General features: G+C 59.0%; 1 protein-coding gene across 1 annotated transcript; it reads right to left on the reverse strand.

The window, feature by feature from the left end:
* Positions 1-452: 452 nt before the first annotated feature.
* On the reverse strand, positions 453-10,123 carry ENPP7 (ectonucleotide pyrophosphatase/phosphodiesterase 7). The gene is made up of 7 exons (XM_032498204.1): positions 10,013-10,123; positions 6,656-6,949; positions 5,393-5,538; positions 3,585-4,211; positions 2,650-2,917; positions 1,871-1,968; positions 453-784 (listed from the first exon to the last, which is right to left on the reverse strand). Exons 2-6 carry the CDS (start codon positions 6,906-6,908, stop codon positions 1,886-1,888), a joined length of 1,377 nt encoding a protein of 458 aa, XP_032354095.1. The 5' UTR covers positions 6,909-6,949; positions 10,013-10,123; the 3' UTR covers positions 453-784; positions 1,871-1,885.
* Positions 10,124-19,887: the final 9,764 nt, after the last annotated feature.

Below are 19,887 nucleotides of genomic sequence, written 5' to 3' on the forward strand. Positions count from 1 at the left end.
TCTCAGCGGAGGGCTGGGGTCTTTTGGAGACCTGGGTGTCGTGGTGGCTGTGCTGGCACTTGTGAGTGCTCGCGGACGTGGATCCGCAGGGAGACCCCACCTGTCCCCTCAAGCCTGATTTGGGACTATCCAGACTCAGGAAGCTGGTGAGGGTGGGATGAGGGCCGCAGGCGGTGCGGGTGCACTCATCCTTCCAGGAGAACTGTTGGATGCGGGGCCTGGGAGCCACGGGGTCTTTCTGACCAGGCAGGACTCCCGCTCCAGGCTGGTGGTTGGGCAGCTGCGGAGGGCAGCTTGGATGGTTACTAGAGTGGGATATGGAGCTCAAGTTGTAGTAGAAGCCAGAGGCCCGAGGAGGGGAGGGGAGGGGAGGGGTGGGTTCATATCCGAGGAACAGGCAGATCCTGACAAGCCCGTCCTTCAAAGAGTGTGTCTCCCGTCATACAGCTGAATTTATTGTCACCTGCCCGCGAGCTCCAGGGTGCCCTCCAGTGGCCAAAGACAGGGGCGCCGTCCGTGGGGCAGGTTCTCTGGTGGGAGGAAGGAGGGCGCGCCCTGTGGGTCTGGGGGCCATGGATGGGTGAGTGGGCCTGGGCGTCCCAAGGGGTTATATGGCCAGCACCAGAATGGCCAAGGTGGGCTGGAGCTGTGGGGAAGTGGAGGCATGCAGGCATTGTCCCCCGTCAGTTGAGGAGACAGGCCCGTCTGTGTCCAAAAGACCATCACAGCAGGGACTGGAGCGGGCCCTGTGGCAGCTTCTGGAGGCTTCTTGGAGGAGGTGGGCCTGGAAGAACAGTTCTGTGTTGGGTCGGGAAGAAAGGAGGGGGAGCGGGGAGGGCGGGTCTGGTGGAGGAGATGAAGTGGAGGTGCCAAGAGGGAGGGAGTGAAGGGAAGTCGGGCAGGGGAGGGGGCGGGAGGCACACAGGGGCCCCCACACCAGGCAGAGACCGAGGGGGCCCCTGTGGGAATTCCTGACCCTCGAGGGCACAGGGCAGTTAGCGCTGCTTTCGCTCATCCGCGGCAGACCACGGCACGCCCCTGCGTGACCTCGGCTGGGGGCTCCCTGCTGCCGTAAGGTGACCCCCCCACCCATTCCCTTGGGAGCTCATCGCGTACTCATCCTTGTATACCAGCCTCTGAGCACCCCGGCCTCCTTTCCCTCCCAGAAACACAGGAGCCAGTCCCACCTCAGGGCCTCTCACTTGCTCTTCCCTGCCTGTAATGTTGACCCCAGGGCTTGGCGTGGCCGGCTGGTCCTCATCATTCAGGCCGCCCCCCACTCCCCACTCCTCCTTCCCCAAGGCGACCTGAACCGCAGCCCCCACTCCACGCCCGTCTCCTCTCTGCTGTTACTGCGGCCTCCTCTATCTCAGGCATGGATTTGTTCTCTGCATATTATCTGTGTGCAGGGCCCGGGCAGTCTGGTTCACTGTGTATCCCCAGGGCCCAGACCAGAGCCTGGCGCCGAGCAGCTCCCACCGTGTCAGTTTTAGAATCAGCGCGTGACTAGCTTCTGTCTTGGCTGCAGGGCTGTGACACCACAGGGCAGACATGGGGCTGCCATGCAGCGAGCGGGTGTTCTAGGAACCCCACCCTGCAGTGCTCCCCCTAGACTGACCCACCGTGGCTCCCAGTCCTCCCTCATCCCCTGGGGAGCACAGAGACCTTGCAGGCAGAAGGGGAAGGGCTGGGGAGAGGGGAGGGCTCCTCTCTCCTCTGGGTTGTCTGCTTTGGAAAGACTGCTTCAAGTCCACAGCAGAGAGGCTGGCAGGGTGGGCCCGGTGTCCCGAGGACTGACAGGGCTGAGGCATCAGGCTGGAACTGCAGGGAGCATGGCCCCACCCTCCCCTCGGCCTCCTGGGCCTCTGACCTTGAGCAGTGGGTGTTATGCAACCTTGGCCAGAAGAATTGCAGCCACCAGTAGTCCTGTCACCAAGTGGGGCCGGCCACTTGGCAGGAGGGCGGAGCCTAAGGAAAGTCGGAGGACCCAGTGAATGAGGGAAATTGGAGCATGTCCCCTTCCTGGCTCCTTAAAGGTGAGTGAGGTGCCCTGGGCCACCCCCACCGGCCCCCTGGTTTCATCTCTCACCATCCCCGCTTTGATCGCCTGTCCCAGCTGCACTGGCCTCCTGGTTTGTGATCAGTGTGACCCCTCACAGTCCCTGATCAGTGGCACCTGCCCACCTCTAGCCAGGCGCCCACGGGGCTGCCACCTTGCCAGCTTCCAGATGACCTTTGCCCCTGAGATGGGTCAGGATAGGGGTGAGGGTGTGTGTGGAGGAGGCGGACAGAGGAAGATTCCAGGAAGGAGGCCTCACATGGCCATGGGGCCTGGAGGTGGACTTCACCTGGAAGGCTTGATCCCACGGGCAAACCGCCAGCCCCTCTGGCCCTCAGTCTCCCCACTTTAAACAAGGTGCTCACATACGCCTGCTCTCCTGCCCAGGCCGCCAAGATGCACAAAGTGCTCTGTATGGCGTCAGGTGCTGTGGGAATGTCAGGCACTCAAGATGTTCCCAGGAGCCAGGGACAGGGAAAGAGAAGGCGACCTCAAGCAGCTGGCGGGGCACCCTGGTCGCGGCTGTGCAGACACGCACCGCCTGCAGCCGCCTGGAGGCGCGTGGGTGCAGGGGGAGGGCAGGGGTGCACCTGAGGGGGGCGTGGCCAGCGAGGTGCTGGGGGCCGCGTCGCCGGCCTCCTCCCGGAGCGTGGGCAGCAGGGTGCTGAGGAGCCCATCGTTGGCCTCTGGCACGATGCCCAGCAGCCGGCACATGAGCTCGTACACGTGGACGCTCTCGAAGGGCTCCACCTCCAGGCCCCTCTTGAAGCTGGGGCCCGTGGCCCGGAAGATGGTCTTCATGTCCATGAGCTTGTTGTCGAAGCCGTGCTCCCCGTTGTTGAACTGCACGTTCACTCTCTGCGGGCAGGGGGGTCCCAAGTCCTGGCTGTCCCTCCCAGCCCACCCCACCCTCTCTGACAGCACCCCCTGCAGTGCCGCCTCAGCAGAGGACCCCTGGAGGGGGTCAAAGGGGGGCAGGAAGGGTTCCGAGCCTCCGTTTCTCTGAATTCTCAGCCCCCAAAGGTCAGTGGCCCAAAGAGGGAGCCTCAGTAAAGACCCAGTGACACGAATGGAGACCCCAAGTAAACAGGGTGGAGCTTCAGCCCAGGGGCGCGCACCAGGCCCCTTCCTGCTGCTGGCTGCGCAGCGCGGCAGTTCGTCCTTTCCCTGCTCTGTCTTGCTTCCTATTCAGCCCCCCTGGGCTCTCTGTTCTCACCTGTTAGCTCACCTTCCCACGCTTTCCCTTTTACACACACACATACACACGTGTGCACACCCACACACAGATATAGGCACGCATGCACACATATGCACACACATACAGGTACACAGTGCACGTCCACATGCACACCCACGCCTATTGCAGATTGTGGGGGTGTCCCTTTGGTGGCTGACACTCCTCAAATTGGGGTCTGGCTAGAAACAGGGGGTGTGCTTTTTACAGAAATGGAGAGACCCTGCAGCTCTGGGAAGTGCCTGCACCGGCAGCAGCCCCGGGTAGTGCCTGGCACCGGCAGGAACTCACCCCGTGGATGACATAGCCGAGGTCGCTGTACATGAGCAGGGGGGTGACCCTGGAGTGATTGGCATAGTGGAAGGACTTGGGGAAGTTCTCCTTCTTGTAGACGTGGAGCCGGGGGTGGGCATCCTTGAGGACCTCGTACACCTTCTCCAGCATCCCTTCCTTGGGGAGCAGCATGCCGTTGGGTCCGTAGTCTAGGAGCTCGAACTCAATGTCCTTGAAGGAGAAGTTGGAGACCTTGTGGAGCTCCACCAGGTCGCTGGCGTTCTTGTTGACCGTGCTCATGCCGTGGTCGGACGTGATGATCAGGTTGAGGCTGCTCTCCAGGCCACTGAGCCTGATGCGGTCCCGGAGGTAGCCCACCGTCCTGTCCACCTGCATCACCATCTCCTTCCTCTCCTGGGACTCGGGGCCGTACCTGTGGCCCGTGGAGTCTGGCTCCCCAAAGTAGAGCGTGACGAGGTCCAGGCCCTCCTGCGTAAACCACTCCATCACAGTGTCAATGTTGGCCCTCCACTCCGCCTCATCCTTGTAGTTGTGCAGGAAGCCTTCCTTCCGGCTCAGCGTCACGGCCTCGCCTTGGTAGGTGACATTCCCGCCGGGGTAGAAGAATGAGCCGGTCTTCAGGCCCTGCCGGGGAGGGCGGTGTCAGCGCCTCGGGCCGCCTCCCGCCTGCGCCCTGCCTGTCCCCGTGCGCTGACCCATCTGCCCCCTGCCTGCCCTCCGCCTGCCTCCTCACCCAGCCCTGCTCCAGCTAGGACCACAGGCCTTTGTATTTTCTGAAAGGCCCTTCCTAGCTCTTATCTTCTGTTATTGGGCTGATACTGATTTTATAGAGGAGAGAGCAGGTGCCCAGTGGACTCAGCACTAATGAGATAGTGGATATAAAAGGATCCCCAGATATGCTGTGTCCTCATCGTCACTGTGGCCTTAGGTATCTGCCCTGAGGCTGAGCTGCCCATGAGCCCTCCCCTTCCGGCCTGCAGCCCGGCTTCTCCCTGCCGTGTCCTTGTCCAGCTGTGTGTCCATCGGTCCCCCCGCCCACCCCCTGTGGCCTGCCCTTTCAGCCTTCAGCCTGGCCATCCGTCTGTCTTTCCATAAATCCAGTGCTGTTTCAGTTACAGATCCATCTGTCCACACATGCCCCGTCTGCCCGTCCAGTCCCTTAGGCCATTCTTCCTCGAGATGCCAAGTTCTCGGCTACAGCTTCTGCCAGTGAGCCTGGTGTCTGGTAGCTCCTTCTGGAGCGAGCGGACTCAGCCTGAGTGGATGCCCTGCCTGTGAGGTGGGTGTAGCTTTCAAGGCTCGTTCCGGGCTCCCCTTGAAAATCTCTGAGTGTGTCGCCAGGAAGCCCCAGAGCACTGCAAGATGCTGGGGTCTCGGGCTTGTCATGCGGACGACCCACCTCTTACCCTGCCCTCCACCCTTTAGAATTTAGCTGCCGCGCCCTGAGAGGCACACGGGAGGGGGCGGGGTGAAGCCACTTCATCGTTCCCTGCCTTCCTGCGGAGTTAGGTCATCTTCCCTGTGGCCCCCTTTCCCACCGGTGTGGGGCGGCCCAGTTTTCCCTCGGGCTGGGAGTATGGAGCAACCCCTCCGGTCTCAGGGCTCCAGGGAGGACTGGCAGGCTCTGGGTTTTCCTGGGCAACTGGCTCCCATCTTCCGAGGGACCCCACTCAAACCACCCCCACCCCCGTGTCAGGAGCGGGGACTCCCAGGGCGGGGACTGGGCCTGCGTGGATCTCGGCCTCGTTGTCCGGGCCCCCGCCCACCTCCCCCGACGGCCCGAGGGGGTGCGGGCAAGGCGTTACCTGCCTCTGGGCCGTGACCCAGATGGGTACACTGCCATTGTCCCACCACCCCTGGACGCCCAGCGTGGTGTGGTAGGGCAGCTTCAGCTTGCTGCTCGTGTTGTAGAACATGTTGTGCACCACCCCGTGGTTCTCGATGTACTTGCCTGTGGGGCGGAAGAGCAGAGGGGCGGTGGGAGGGCAGGAAACAGCCAGGGTGGCGGGAGGCCCACGCCGCCTGGGGAGCCTGGGCTGGGCTCCGACACAGCCACGTTCTCCGACCCAGAGATTCTGCTTCCACTCTGAGCAGCTTATCTCGCAGCTAAACGCACACAAACGCGCAAGTACACATGTGCCAGGATATCGTTTGCAGCCTCGATGGTTTTAGCAAAAGGTTGGGAGCAACCTGGCTGGCTGTCAGGAGGGAACTAATTAAATGAGTCAGGGTCTGGCCATGAAGTAGGGTCCCAGGCAGGAAGATAAATGAACAAAGAGGAGCTCTGTGAGGCATCTTTTACTATTCTTTTTTTTTTTTTTTTCGCATGGAAACGCCCTCACATGAGTTCAGAAGGCACAAAAGCGGGGGGTGAGGAATGGCCCGCCCCCTCCTCCACATCCCCATCGGGTCATATTCTGTAAGGAGGGGACGTGCAGAAGGGAGGACCAGGTGCTCCGTCTGTGTGTGGAAGGGGCCGTGGTCACAGAAATGCTGGTGTGAGGATGAGCCATCTGTACCGAATAGCACGCCCCAAAGTCACGTCCACCCAGAGCCTCAGAATGCGATCTTGTTTGGAGATATGATGTAACGAGCTCGGTTAAGATGGGGCTTTCTGGATCGGGGTGGGCCTTAAACGCAAGGACAGGTATCTTTACAAGAAGAGGAGGGCTATACACGGGGAGCAACGGAGTGATAATGGGTTGGGGAGTGAGCAGTGGGAAGAGCGGGAGCCTCAGGCTCATCTCTCCTGTCTTTCTGAATCCTAGTCACACTCACCTCCTCCAGAAGCCCTCCTGGGTCGCCACCCTGGTTGTAGTCACCGTTTAAACTGAGACACTAGGTGTTTTTATCTACCTTCTATTAGCTGCCACCAACAGTGAGGGTTGCTGATGACCCCCCTTGGCCGAGCGGTGTCTGCCCAGTGAGAGTGTCCCCTCCTTGGTCTCACCTTTGTCCCTGCACCACACACCATAGGACAGGCCCTGTGCATAAGCTGGGGCTCCCTCTGTTGGTTCCCTGGTTTCTCAGCACCCCCACCCCCAGGCCCCACTGAGGCCGACACTCACCAGTGACCAGGGTGAAGTGGCAGGGGCTGGTCAAGGTGATGAAGGCCGGGGTCATGTAGCGAGCCTTCACCCCTTCAAGCGCCATGGCATCCAGGTTGGGGGTGTCCACGTCCTGGTCGTAGTTCCAGCGGAAACCATCGAAGGACACCAGGAGCAGCTTGTTCCGGGAGCTCAGCTGGTGGACGGGCGCCGCCACTGCTGGAGCCAGGAGGGCGGCCAGAGCTATGGCGAGGAGGACAGCCGGGCGTCTCATGATGGATGGGTTCTCCAGAGACACGAGTTCCAGGCAGGTTCCTGCCGAGGAGCAGAGCAAAGTCCTAGGGTCACCAGGCAGCTCGTATCCTCCGCGTCTATGAACCAAGACTGTGCACGCACCTGCGCCTCAGAGGGACTCCTGCCTCTGGGTCCGTGCCACCCCCAGCCTGGCCCTCAAGGGCACCTGCCTTTATTGCCAGCGGAGCCCTCTGGGCTCCATTCCCCGCCCTCTGCGTGCACAAGTATCTTTATAGGGAGGACGAGGATCAGGAGAGCAGGACAGACGCCTTCATCAGGAAAGCCTGTGTCCCCACCCCAGCTCTCGTAGCAACTCTCAGTCCCTGTGCCCTGTTCACTCTGCCCCCAGAGCACCCTGATGGGGGCCCCTCCTCCCGGCCATAATTTGGGGAGGTCTTTGGTGTATGTGGGCCAGGACTGGGGGGTGGGCTGCTCAGGGTCCAGGGTCCATGATGCTGGCCTTGCCCATGGGGAGCCTCAGCCTTGGGGCACGCCTTTTCCCCTCCCTGCCTGTGTAGGAGGGATCCTGGGATGGGGTGGGCAGAACTCCAAACTCATGGCCAAATTAGCCCCTACTAGGCCCCCTCCTCAGGCCCCAGGGAGCCTCAGAGGAGTGCACAGGCGTAGGCGACCTCATTGTTGGATTTTGTCAACAAAGTGCTCAGAATGGGGACCTCCCTTCTTACTTTCTGCTCATGAGGAGAGCGGGGTGCGGGAGAGAGATCCTGAGTCAGTGTGCGGTGTTCTGTCTCACTCACTCACTTGCCCTCTGTGTTTTTGTCTCTATGCCCCCCACTCCCCACCTATGAAGCACGTTCTGGGGGCCAGGCACCGTTCTGAGTTCTGGAGACGCAGCAGTGGACAAGGCAGACGGTGTTCCTGGCTTCCGTTTTTGTGGTTGGGGACACACAACATAAAATAAATAAGCAAGTAAAACGGCAAAATAGAGTCAGCAGAAGGAAATTAAGCAGGGAGATGAGACAGAGCATCTGTCTGGCGGGGGGTGGCGGGTGGGGCAGCACCGGGGGGGGGGCGCTGGGCCAGGGGCCGGTGCGAGGATGACTGAGGGAGTGATTCTGGGGTCACCAGCCAGGGAGGTGGGTCAGGGGCAGGCAGGAGGGCAGCAGGGCCAAGTTCTGGGGTCTGGGGGTTGTGCTGTGGAATCTGGCATTCTTTTGCAGCACAGGGGGAAGTCCTGGGATGGATTTACGTGAGGGAGGGACATAAACTGATCTAACATTACGAACACACGCACGCACACACACACACACACGCCTCTCCATTTGCAGGACTAGTGGCCCTGAGGAAGGAAGGGAGGTTGGGTGTTCCACACAGAGGGGACTGTTGGTGTCTGAACCAGGGTGGTGGCTGATGGAAGTGACAGGTGCGGAGGGAGTTTGGAGGTTTGTTGGAGGGATTTGCTTCCAGATCGCATGTTGGAGAGAGAGAAAGAGGGTAGCCATGGGAGATACTTTGGGTTCCTGCCCGGACGGCTGGGTGCAGTGCCTTGTATATATCCCACTGGGTGGTCAGAGGTCAGAGGGCAGGTTGAGGGCAGAGCATTCTATTTTGGACACCGTTCATTGGAGGTGCCCATGAGAAATCTGAGGGCAGGTGTCAAATGGTTGGAATGTCCCCGCTTAAATCTTCTTCAGCTGTAGACCTGCTGGCGGAGGTTCTGCCCAGGACTTGTGCTTGGCTGGCGGGAGGAACTCATCGCCCCCAGCGTCACAGAGGCCATCAGCAGCCCCCTCTGGGGTGAGGCAGTGTTTCTGGGACCCGGGACGCCAGGGTGCAGATTCTCGGGCCTTCCCCCAGTCCGTGGAGCCACACTGGGTCGGGCGGCAGCAGGGGTCCACGCACAGCCCCGCCCCTCGTGAGTCTCAGGACACTGCAGTCTGAGAGCAGAGATGGTCCCCACATGGACTCCTACAAGCAGGGCACGTGGGGGCTGCGGTGTGCCGGCCGAGAACCAGAGGAGCTCCAGCTGGTGAACCGGCCGGTGTGGGCAGTCATCAACGTGGAGCATGCCCAGGGGAAGTGAGGTGCCTTAGCGGAGAGCAGCGGGGACCACAGTCACATGGTGCTGGGGTGCACCTGAAGGCGCTTCTGAGGACCCGACATCACACCAGACCTACAGGACAGGTTTGGCTGGGAGAAGCCTGGGCAGGAGAGCCTTCCAGGTAGGGACAGCCAGTGAGGGCGACGAGGTGGAGGAGGGGAGAGCTCAGGCTTGAGGCCGGGAGGTGGGCCTGGCAGAGTCTGGATTTTATGCTAGCTGCCTTCTGATATCTGTTCTAGCACCTTCTAATGTCTATTCTTCCATTCTTCCATAATAAGATGGCCTCCAAGAACAAAGACTACATTTCCCAGCATTCTTTGCAGCATGGTGTGGCCATGTGACCATGTCCTGGCCAATGAGTTGAAAGAAAAATGTCATGTGACATCCCCAGTCGTCTCTCAGCGCTAGCTTTGCCCCTCTTCGGCTTCTTCCTCCCTCTGATGCCTCAAGCTCAGAGGCTGCCTGGGGCCCTGGTGATGTGGGCCTCCCCGGGGAAGTGTCCACAGAAGGAGCCTGGTCCCCCCGGCTGTCTTGGGCAGCCAGTCTTGAATGGCTCAGCCTCGCAGGGAGAGTTGCACGCTCTGTCTCAATCCCATTTTTGCTACTGGGTTTTCTGTCACACTCAGCAGGACCTAATCCGAGGCGATAATTGGATGATGGTTCTGGGAGGCACTGCTGGGTTTAAGCAGGGGGGTGACATGGGACGCTGGCTGCTGCGTGTGGTCGGGAGGTGAGTGAGGGGCTGACGCAGAGGTCCAGGGCCAGGTGCGGCGGGGCACAGACCTGGGGTGCGCTGGTGTGGGTGGGTGTGGGGTGCAGGTGAGGGAGGGGTCGCTGTCCTGTTCTCACTCCGCACTTCCTCCTGCTGGTCCCCATCAGGGATGCGGCGGCTCCCTGTCCTGGCTCACCCTCACCTGCCTGCCTGGTCTGGCCTGGAGGTGGCTCAGAAGGCCCGCTTCCCACTCTCAGGGACATCTGAGCCAGGCTTGGGGTAGCCTGCCTCCCTTTTCTTGGCTCCGTACCTCACTCACATTTTGTCGCAGGGAGCTCACCCTCCACTGATTTCCTTTTTATTCCCTGGTCTCCTGGAGTCCGTCCACAGAAAGAGTATGCAGCTGACCACAGGTAGCAGCAACAGGGCGTCTCCACAGACTGAGCGCTGGACTTCATCTGTGATCTCATTCAAGCTACGAGGCAGGAGTTGGTAACGGCCTCACTTCGCCGGTGAGGAAACTAAGCAGAGAGGTTAAAGGTCCCTCGGCAGGAGGCGTTGCTGAGTCCTGAACACGGCGCGCTGGCTCCAGACCCCCCGCTTGGACGCGGTTTTGGATGCTTCTGGTCTACCAGCCATTTAGGCTCTTCCCTGGGGATGCTGATTTTCTCTTTGAAAAGTAGGGCTGCTGTGACTGCCTTGGTATCGCTGACTTTTCTCTTTTCTTTCCCATTCATATTATTTCCTTGGGGTAAAATCCCTAGAGAGGAGTTATTGGACAAAAGATTAAAGGTTGCTTGATTCTTACAACCAGATTGCTGTCAGGAATGCGTGGAGTGGTTAGTGCTGGTACCCCCTCTGCCTCACTAGCTTCATTGGGTTTAATTGTTTTATTTCCTTTGGGTGACTTAGTAGATGTGTAAGGATGTCTTAATGTAGTAACCTGGAGAGGCTGGAAGAGTTAAAAATAAAATTTATTAAAGTTTTTTTCCCTTTGGGGAGGGAGGTAAGTAGGTTTATTTACTTAGTTACTTTTTTTTTTTTTTAGAGGAGGTACAGGGGATTGAACCCAGGACCTCATGCATGCTAAGCATGTGCTCTACCACTGAGCTATACCCTCCCCCACATCACGATTTCTTATCTCTAGTTCCCCACGTGCCGGTGCTGCATCATCTCTGACCATTGATCCAGTGGTCAAAGTGATCATCGAATCTGAGGGCTTTATCAGTTCTTTATGTAATTTGCAGTGTATATTTTCAGAAATATATACTTCTGAAATATACTTTTCATAGACTTTCATCATTTATGTTTGTCACTTGTAACTTTCCCCCACCTTCCATCACTTATATTTTTTTCATAGACTTCCATCTATTCATATTTGTCGCTCGTAACTTCCCCCACCCTTTTGCGTGCTGGCCGTCCTCCAGGCAGACAGTAAGCTGGAAGCTCCCTGCAGGCAGGGCCAGCCGTTGGTGCATTCTTATGTCCCTAGAGCTTGGCACGACGCCTGCCCAGGTTAGAAAGCCCCTCAGCTGGGGTTATACAATGTTTTCTTCTTCATTAGCCCGGGGTTACGGGTCCTTGAGAGGAATGGCACAGAGGTCACGCGAAGCGTACGTACCGTCCACTTGACTGGCTGGTGACCCCAGCCAGTACATGACTCAGCCGTGCGGGTGTTGACCTTGACCACCCGGCCAGCAGGGTGTCTGCTGTTCTCTCCACCACGAAGTTACTCTTTCCTGCCCTCCTTTTTCATACTCTGCTCTCTGGAAGGAAAGTCCCTAAGTGCCACCCACACTTAAGGAGCGAGGGGTCAGCTTCACCTCCCTGGGAGGGTCTCCGTACGTTTGTTTATTCTTCCTCATTCTTAATTTATGCAGCCAGTCACACCAGTGTGAACTCATGATATGCTTTGGGTTATAATCCACTACTACTTAATTTTTTTTTGCTCGAATTGCTCCAGCGCGGGCCACTGGGAACCCTTTCACTGGGCTCTTGTGTCCCTCGGACACAGTTGCCATTTGGGCGCAGGGCGCTCCAGGCTCAGCTTGTGCATTTCCTGCCCTGGTCCTAGAATCAGGTGTTTCTCAAGGAGCCCTGGTTCCTGTTATTGGAGGATGATATTAGAGGCCAAGATCCAGGGACTGCGTGTGTGCCTTGCTCCTGGGGTATTGCTACGTGTTTTTAAAGTCGTCATCCCAGCCGCTCGGAAGCCCAGGGCTCCCCCGCCGAGTCAGGTGCACACGCAGCTTAGGGAAACAGGGCGGGCTTGCTCCTTGGTGCAGCGTTTACTGGCAAACCAGGATCCGCAGTGGAGAGGGGTCCTGACGGGCCGCTCCTTGAGGAAACACAGGGAAGCACATGGCAGTTTATTTGCTGCTTTTCTTGCTTAGGGGGTCCTTGTCGCCCTGCAGGACCTGGCCCAGAGGCCTCCTTGGCCCGGGAACTGGGTGGATCTGACCCATGTACCCTGGGCAGCGGAAGCACCGAGCTGCCCAGCCTGGTGCTGGGCTTCCTCGGGGGAGAGGGACATACTGGACATTGTCCCGTAGGTTCAGCGTCCCAGGTTCTCAGTGCTGCCCTGTTCTCATTCATAACCCAGCATGAGCGAGTACCCCGTCTCCGTGCACACAGTGGGCATGTAGTGATTCCTGATGTGCAAATGGAAGCGCACATGGATGAGATCGGCAGGTTGGGACCACTGCTGCGGGCTCCCGCCCGGCCCATCTCCTTGCTTCTCCTTCATCTTGTAAAGACAGGAATTGCTCTCTCTGTCTCTGGCCGCCCTGCCCCCCGGGCTGTGCTGCCTCAGGGAGTCCTGGTGCCCTGCTGGGGAGTGGGCATGGGAGGGGCGCCCTCAGCTGTGGGCTGTGCCCTTTAATGGAGGAGCCCTGGAGGTTGGGGTCCACCTCCTGAACCGCCACAGTGATGAGTGGCCAAGTGGGATCAGGACGAGTCTCCCAGCTGCTGGTTGGTGGCCTTTGTGAGGTGATGTGGAGTGGCCGGCACACTGTTTGCTTCTGGAGCTGCTGAGTGAAGAACAGGAAGGAACTGAACACAGAAGAGTTTGACCTGGGGACGTGGTGATGGCCGTTCCCAAGCAGCGTCCAGGATGCAGGCTGTGGCTGTGTCCGCCGTCGTGGGAGGTGGTCCACATGGACCCCTGACTTGGAGGCTGGGGTGGATGCTTCATCCTTATGCCCCTGGGGGGCCTGAGCCATCCAGCCTGGGACAGATGTCTGGGGGGCAGCGGGAGGCCACCAGGAGCCACACACAGACAGGCCTGGGCCTCTCAGGTGTGCTACCAGGAGGGGCCGCAACCTTCACGCCCTTGATGGTGCTCCCTGGGAGAGAGGCCGTGGCCCAAGGCTGGTGATTCCTTCCCCAAGCGCTACTGTGATCCAGTGGTGCTGTGCGGAGGAGGGCTCCTCCCCTCTCTCCCGGAGACCCCCCCCCCCCGGACCGGTGGCACCCTCCTGTGTCATGGGAGGCGGCCACCCCTGCCCTTGGAGGCCGGGACCTGCCTGCTGATGGTTGTTCTGATTACTGGGGCCTGACCCGACCTTCCCGACGGGGACTTTATTAGCCCGACGACCCACTTTATCAATTGCTGTTGCCTTTTATTACTTCTCAGGGCCTTTATCTCAGCAGCCACCTCGCCTCCCAGCTAAATGAGGATTAATATTTTAACAGGATTATGTGCTGTGGGTTAGCCGTGCTCTCGGGGACGCCGGGTGCGTCCCTCCCTCGCAGCCCCTCCGCTCCCTGCAGGCCTCCCTCCTGGTGTGCAGGGAGGTCCCCTTGGAGTTGGGGCCGCCTGTTCCAGAGCCCGGGATGGGATGGGGGTGGGTGGGAAGAGATGGGGACCTGGACTCTGGGTGGGGGACGGTTGGTCTAGAAGAGGCAGCCAGTCCTGGGGTGGGGACAGCCCTGCAGGGTGAGGTCCCGTAGAGTCTGCAAACTGTCTCCTCGGCTTGATCAGCGGGCTTGACTGCCACAGCCACCTGGAGAAAGGAGGAAGATGACTGTAGCTGGGGATGGGGAGACAGAGATGGGCGGGCGGGGCGAGGGGGGAGGGGGCTGATGCCCACTTGCCCCGGCATCTCAGCCCCCAGGGGCACACAGCCTCTAACTTTGCCAGCATCACACTTCGATCTCTCTCCTGGAGCAAGATTTCAGTTTCCACCCAAGTTTTACAGAAGCCTGCCTGCCCCCCTCCTGCTTCTGTCGCTTGGAGGACAAAGCTGCCCAGCGGGGCTTTCGGGACCTGACCTTGGCCCCCGTGGGTCCCCCGCGTCATGTCAGCAGGCCCCCCACCCCTGTCCTTCCCTAGAGCCACCGTCTTCCTCACAAACGGAGGAAAGGCCTCCTCTCTGCTCAGGGCAAGCTCCCGTCCCCCCACCCCATCCCTGCCTGGCGGAGTTGGGAACCTTCGGGGCCGTCCTTGGTGTCTCTTCTGTTGGACCACTGGTCACCATTTATGAAATTATGAGTTAGTGGGTCTGGTTTCCTCGTGACTGGGCCATACAGGGGCCCTGAAAGGACACGTCTGTGCTGTGCTCATATCCAAGCACTGGGAGGTGCCGGGGCGCTCCTGGAGAGAAGCAGGAATGGATGAGGGAAGGAAGGAGGGAGGCGGGCAGGCATCCTGAAGGACCCCCAGGGCTGGCTGGTTCGTCCCTCCCTCCCCCGGCTGAGCCCAGGGCTGGCTCCCAGCTGCGGGCCTGGGTATGTGAACAGCGGCCCCGGTGATGTTGATGGCGGGTTGGTGGGGAGAGGCCCTGAGCCAGCGTGGGGATCCGCCCTCCTGCAGCCCGGCTTTCCTCCAGGGCTCAGGCCTCTGGATGTGTGCCTACCTGGGTGTGCACAGTGCATGCCTGGGTGTGCACATGAGCCTGGGTGTGTCGTGTGTGCCTGGATGTGCACCTTGGATTGATTTTCTGGGTCTGCTGTAAGGAGTTCGCCATCTCAGCAGACGGGCTTCAGGCAGCAGGCATTTACTGTCTCAGTCCTGGAGGCCAGAGGTCTGGACTCAAGCTGTCAGTGGGGCGTGACACTTCCTAAGGCTGCAGGGGAGCGTCCTTCCTCACCTCCTCCAGCTTCTGGTGGCTCCAGACGTGGCTTGGCCTGTGGCCACACCCCCCCAGCCTCTCCTGTCCCCTCTGTATCTCCCTTCTTTTGTCAGAAGCACACAGCGGTGGGCTGAGCGCCCCCCAGACTCTCCAGGATGGTCTTGTCTGAGACCCTTACTTACATCTGCCAGGACCATTTTCCCAAATAAGGTCACACTCACAGGTTCTGGGATTAGGTGTCCTTTGGGGACACCATTCAAGCCAGTGTCACCTCTGTGCTTTAGGAATGCCCCTCCTCCATCACACCATGCCTGTGACTGTCCTCTACCCCCGTCCCTGTGCCCAAGGCTGCCCTTGGGCTGGCCTTCTCCTTCGGTGGGGAAAAGGGGCAGCTGCCAATGGCAGCCCCGACAGAGCTAGTGAGAGACCCCAGACTCGGCTCCCATGGGTCCTATTCAAGGTGGGAGGGGCCCATCGCCCTTGCTTCCTGAGGTCCAGTGACGGAGTGGGCGGGGGACCCTGAAAGGCTCAGGACCTGGGCCACCTCCAGGATTTAACTAAATGGCCCCAGACTTGCCCGAGACTGTCGCTGAATCTCCAGCCAGGCCCTTGAATCGTTGAAGTGAGGGACACCACCTTCCCTGCCCCTTCCTTCCTTTCCTCTCCCTCCCAGTCTCCCAGACGTGTGGAGCGTACATTTTTTTAAAAAGTGGATTTCATTTTTTAGAGTTGTTTTAGGTTCACAGCAAAACCGGAAGGTACAGAGATTTCGCGTATGCTCTCTGCTGCCACCCATGCATGGCCTCCCTCTGTGAACCCCAAGCCCCAGGAGGCATGTTTGGCACAGTTGGCGAACCGGCCTGGGCACAGCATCATCCAAAGCCCATAGTTTCCACAACGGTTCACTCCTGCTGGTGTGCATCCTATGGGTTTGGACAAATGTATGACACGCATGCCCCATCATAGCACCACACAGCGCAGTTTCACTGCCCTCAAAGTCCCCTGCAGGGCAGTTTCATTCCGGTTTCTCCATACCGACTCCTGCAAAACACGTTTAGGCACCTCAGGCCCATTAGGATGACTTCACCAAAAACCAGAAAACAAGTGTCGGCAAGGATGTGGGGAGATTGCAACCCTGTGCACTGCCGGCAGGAATGTGGCATGGTTTGGCTGCCGTGGAAAACAGCCCGGTGGTTCCTCAAAAAGTGGGAATAGAATTCCCACGTGATCCAGCAATCCCACTTCCAGGAATACACCCCACAGAGTTGCAAGTAGGATCTTACGGAGATACTTGCACACCTCTGTCCATAGCAGCATTATTCACAACAGTCAAAAGGTGGAAACAACTCACGTGGCTATCCATGGATGAATGGATAAATCAACGTGCTCTGTCCAGACAACAGACTCTTCTTCAGCCGTAAAAAGGAGGGAAATTCTGGCACGTGCTACATGGATGAACCTTAAAGGCATTATGTTAAGCGAAATAAGCCAGTCACGAAAAGACGAATACCATATGATTCCACTTCTGTGAAGTTCCGAAAGGAGTCAGGTTTATAGAGACTGATGGAGTAGAGTTTACCAAGGGCAGGAGGGCCGGGGTGGGGGCTGTTGTTTGATGGGGACAGAGTTTCAGTTCTTCCTAATGAGAAGGGTTCTGGAGATGGACTGCACAACAATGTGAATGTAAATTTTATGTTTTGTGCATTTTACTACACATGAACATTTAAAAAAAAAAAAAAAGAAAAAGATACTGGAATCTTGGGACCTTTCCGAGATGGCAAGAATGTCAGGGGTGATTTAGCACTAGGTTTAGAGAATTCTCGATTCTGTCCTAGAGAAAGAGGGATGGTTCCCTAAAACCTGGGAAACCCCGGGTGGGTCCAGGGGAGCTTTAATACAAAGATAAGAAGGATGGGGTCCCTGCCCGCGGTGGAGGGCAGACACATAAACCGAAATCCCAATAATAAAACCTTTGTCCTCCCAATTTAAAAATAATTAAGGACAATTTTAAAAGTTCAAAACTAAGAAGATAATTTTGAAAACAATTCAAACATTTCTGAAAATTTGGAAAATATAGAAAAGCAAAGAGAGGAAATAGGAATAATTAAAAAAACCCCACGAGTGCTTTTAAAGCTCGCAGCACACGGGCCGCAGTGGCCGCCGAGCCCTGCCGTGCGCGCCGCAGGTGTCCGCGTGCGCGCGCTTAGGCTGCGCCCTGCGTGTGAGCGTTGCTTCTGCTTGCGCCTTCTTAACAGTGTCTTGTGATTGTTAAGTGATTGAGCAGTAGACAGTGTGGTGGCGGGACAGGGACTGCGATGAGGCCTGCAGGGTTGGGGTGCGGGGTGTCAGCTGCGGGAAAGGACTCCACCAGGTGCAGCCCCCCACCTGAGCTCTAAGGAGCCTGGGACCCCCAGGACCCGGTGTCCAGACTCCCTGTTAGTGGACTTTCTGCGAGACGGTCGGCAGCCCTGGGGCCTTGGGTTGAAGCCAGGATGGGAGTGGGGGGCCCCAGTCCTCCTCATCCATCATCCACTGACTCCCCCCGGCACGGTTGGGGAGTGACCTCACCTCGGGGGCGCTGGACGATTCTCGTGTGGCTGCTTCTGTTCACTGTTCGGTGTTGCTTCTTAAGCCTCAGAGTGCTCCCCGGCTCTGCCCGGCGTCTGCAGCCCTCACCGGGCTGGACCAGCCTGGCCACCCCAGCCCCTTCTCTGTGTGGACTCTCCCTGGGCCCCTGCCTTTGAAAGTGAGCCCCGTCTCCCTGCTCTCCCCTTCCCTGGCTTCTCCTGCCCTCCGTTCGCTATCCCACCCCATGTCTTCACCGCACACACACCACTCCATCATTTATTCTGTGACACCAGCCTCCTGTTAAATGAGAATGAACTCCCAGGCCCCGGCTGACTGAGGTGCTCGGACAGTGAGGTCTGCTCACCTTGGAGAGGGGCCTTGGGCCGGTGGGCCAGGCACCCAGACTCGGCACGGCCCCGCTCTGGGACCCTGCGTTTGGGGCTGGGGGAGGCAGCTGCGAGCCCCCGGGCGGGGCGGCTGTGGCTCTCGGTCCTCCCTGCGCTCTGGATGGTCCCACGGTCCCCATCGCTTGTTAAAGAAGCTCGCTTTCTGTGGCTCTGGTTGGAGTAAAGGAAACTGCCGTTTTGGGATTCCTCCCTTCCCCGCTGGACTTTGGCTCGAACCCCAGAGGGGACTCTGACCTGGACTGGGAATGAGCCTGCTGGGACAGCTGGGGGTATCTGGATCTGAGCCTCTCTTCAGAATGGGCCGGCCCTTCTGCCTCCTCCTGTGTCTGTGAGCTGAGAGGTGGCCGGGGTCATTGGTCAGCCAGGCTCTGGCCCTGTGTTCCCACTGAGCACAGATCAGTAGGGAAGGACTCAGCTGCCACAGGAAAGATGGGCCCTCGGGCAGGTGGCCCTGCGCCCAGCGCCTGGGCCTGGCCCGACTCTCCCGGCTGGGGGTCACCCGGGCAGGAAGGAGACCCGCCTGTTAACAGGCTGCCAGCTTTTGTGGCCTCCAGGTCCTGTGCGCACAGGCCCCACCCCACCAGTCACGTTGTCCACCTGCTGCTGCCTCTGTCCCTTCATGTCAAGCTGCTGATTTGTAACCGGCTGGAGGAGAGGGGGCGGCCGAGGTTCTCAGCCCGTGACCTGGGTCGCACTGGCTGGTCCGGCCGGGGACCAGCTCCCCCTCCACTGGGGGCCCCGTGGCTGCAGAGTCCTTCAGCCCTGAGAATCCAGCTCCGAGGGGCCTCATCCTCAGACCCAGCAGCCCGGGGTGGGGTGGGCACATCACAGGAAGGAGGGTGAGATGCGAGTGGTTCCCGCCTCCACCGGCGAGGGGTTCCTATGTCGGCGTGTCCCTGGAGCACAGGCCTCTCCCGGGGCAGCAAGGCTGGAGTGGGCGTGTCCCCTCCCCTAGTCCACCTCCTCTGGGTGTCAGCACTGCCTTCTCAGAGGCCCCAGAGATGCATCAGGGTTTGGGGGGAGGGTCTGCTAATTGGGGTCGGAAGTCACATTTGCTGCCATCGTCTGTCCTTTTCCACTTGGACTCCCCCCCCCCCCCGACAGTGACCATGAGGTCGCTCAGCACCTGACTTCCTGGGAGGCAGCCAGGACCCTCCCTCTTGTGACCCTGCTGGCCAGGTCTGGGCACATCCTTTGTTCCATATTCAGCTGAACCCCTTGCCCCCAGGAGCCCACTGTCTGGGGCCACCCCCTCCGAAAGTTGCAACGCCATTCAGAGCCCCGCCCCCGGCGCTCATATGCTGGGCATTTTTCCTTCACGTGCGCTTTGTCACTATTCCCTGGTTGTTTTGGGCATAAATCTTTTTCCCTATTCTCTTCTTGGAACTCCAGCTGCTCTGGTCCTCTGCCACCAACTGTGGTCTCCCGGGGCACTCAGGACTCAGGCCTGGAATTTTCCAAAAGGGTTTTTCGGGGATGTGTCGGTGTAAACGGTTTTCCCCGTCTTGCCCCAGCAGCTGAGATCTGATGTGCTGGGGGAGACTGGGGGCCGGGCCATGGGGCAGCATGTGGGGTCTCTCTGTGGTCTCTCCACTGGCTCCTGGAAAGCATCTGACCGCCTTGGTGGGGTGGGGGCTGTGAGAGGCCCGAAGGCGGTGGGTAGGGGTAGGAGTGGCAGGGGCTGACTGCCTGAAGGGCAGAGCCGGCTGTGGGCTCTTCCGGCCACTGTGGGCACCGGGAACGTGGCAGCTGACATCTCTGCTCATCTGGCTGTTATCATGGCATCTTCTCCCGGGAGACTTTCGGAGGAACTGCTGTCTCCAGAACCGTCTATTTTATAACTATTTGGCTGCTGTTTATGCCCTGATAATGAAGGAGGGACATTTCAGGACAGATAAGGGACTACCTTTGGCCATGCTGGGCCGATAAGGGATGTCAAGCACGTCACTGCCAGGCCCGCTCCTCCCAACGCAGCATCCTTATCTGGAGAGAGGGATGGTGTCCCTTTCGTGCAGTGACAGTCCTTAGGCAGGTAACCACCTCTGTGTGGTACTATGGTCATCCCCCCTGCCCTCCTGTCATCACAGCCTTCTTGATAGCATGGGCTTCGTGACGCAGGACGCGGGTGACCCCTGGAG

This window comes from Camelus ferus, chromosome 16 (genome assembly GCF_009834535.1).
Source record: "Camelus ferus isolate YT-003-E chromosome 16, BCGSAC_Cfer_1.0, whole genome shotgun sequence".
Taxonomy (NCBI): domain Eukaryota; kingdom Metazoa; phylum Chordata; class Mammalia; order Artiodactyla; family Camelidae; genus Camelus; species Camelus ferus.

Excerpts from the sequence above, each read along its gene's own strand:
- ENPP7 (XM_032498204.1), bottom strand. The coding sequence starts at position 6,908 with ATGAGACGCCCGGCTGTCCTCCTCGCCATAGCTCTGGCCGCCCTCCTG. Across the intron at positions 4,212-5,392 it reads GGGTCACGGCCCAGAGGCAG|GGCCTGAAGACCGGCTCATT; the intron begins GTAACGCCTTGC and ends CCTCCCCGGCAG. Across the intron at positions 2,918-3,584 it reads TCGGCTATGTCATCCACGGG|AGAGTGAACGTGCAGTTCAA; the intron begins GTGAGTTCCTGC and ends CCCTGCCCGCAG.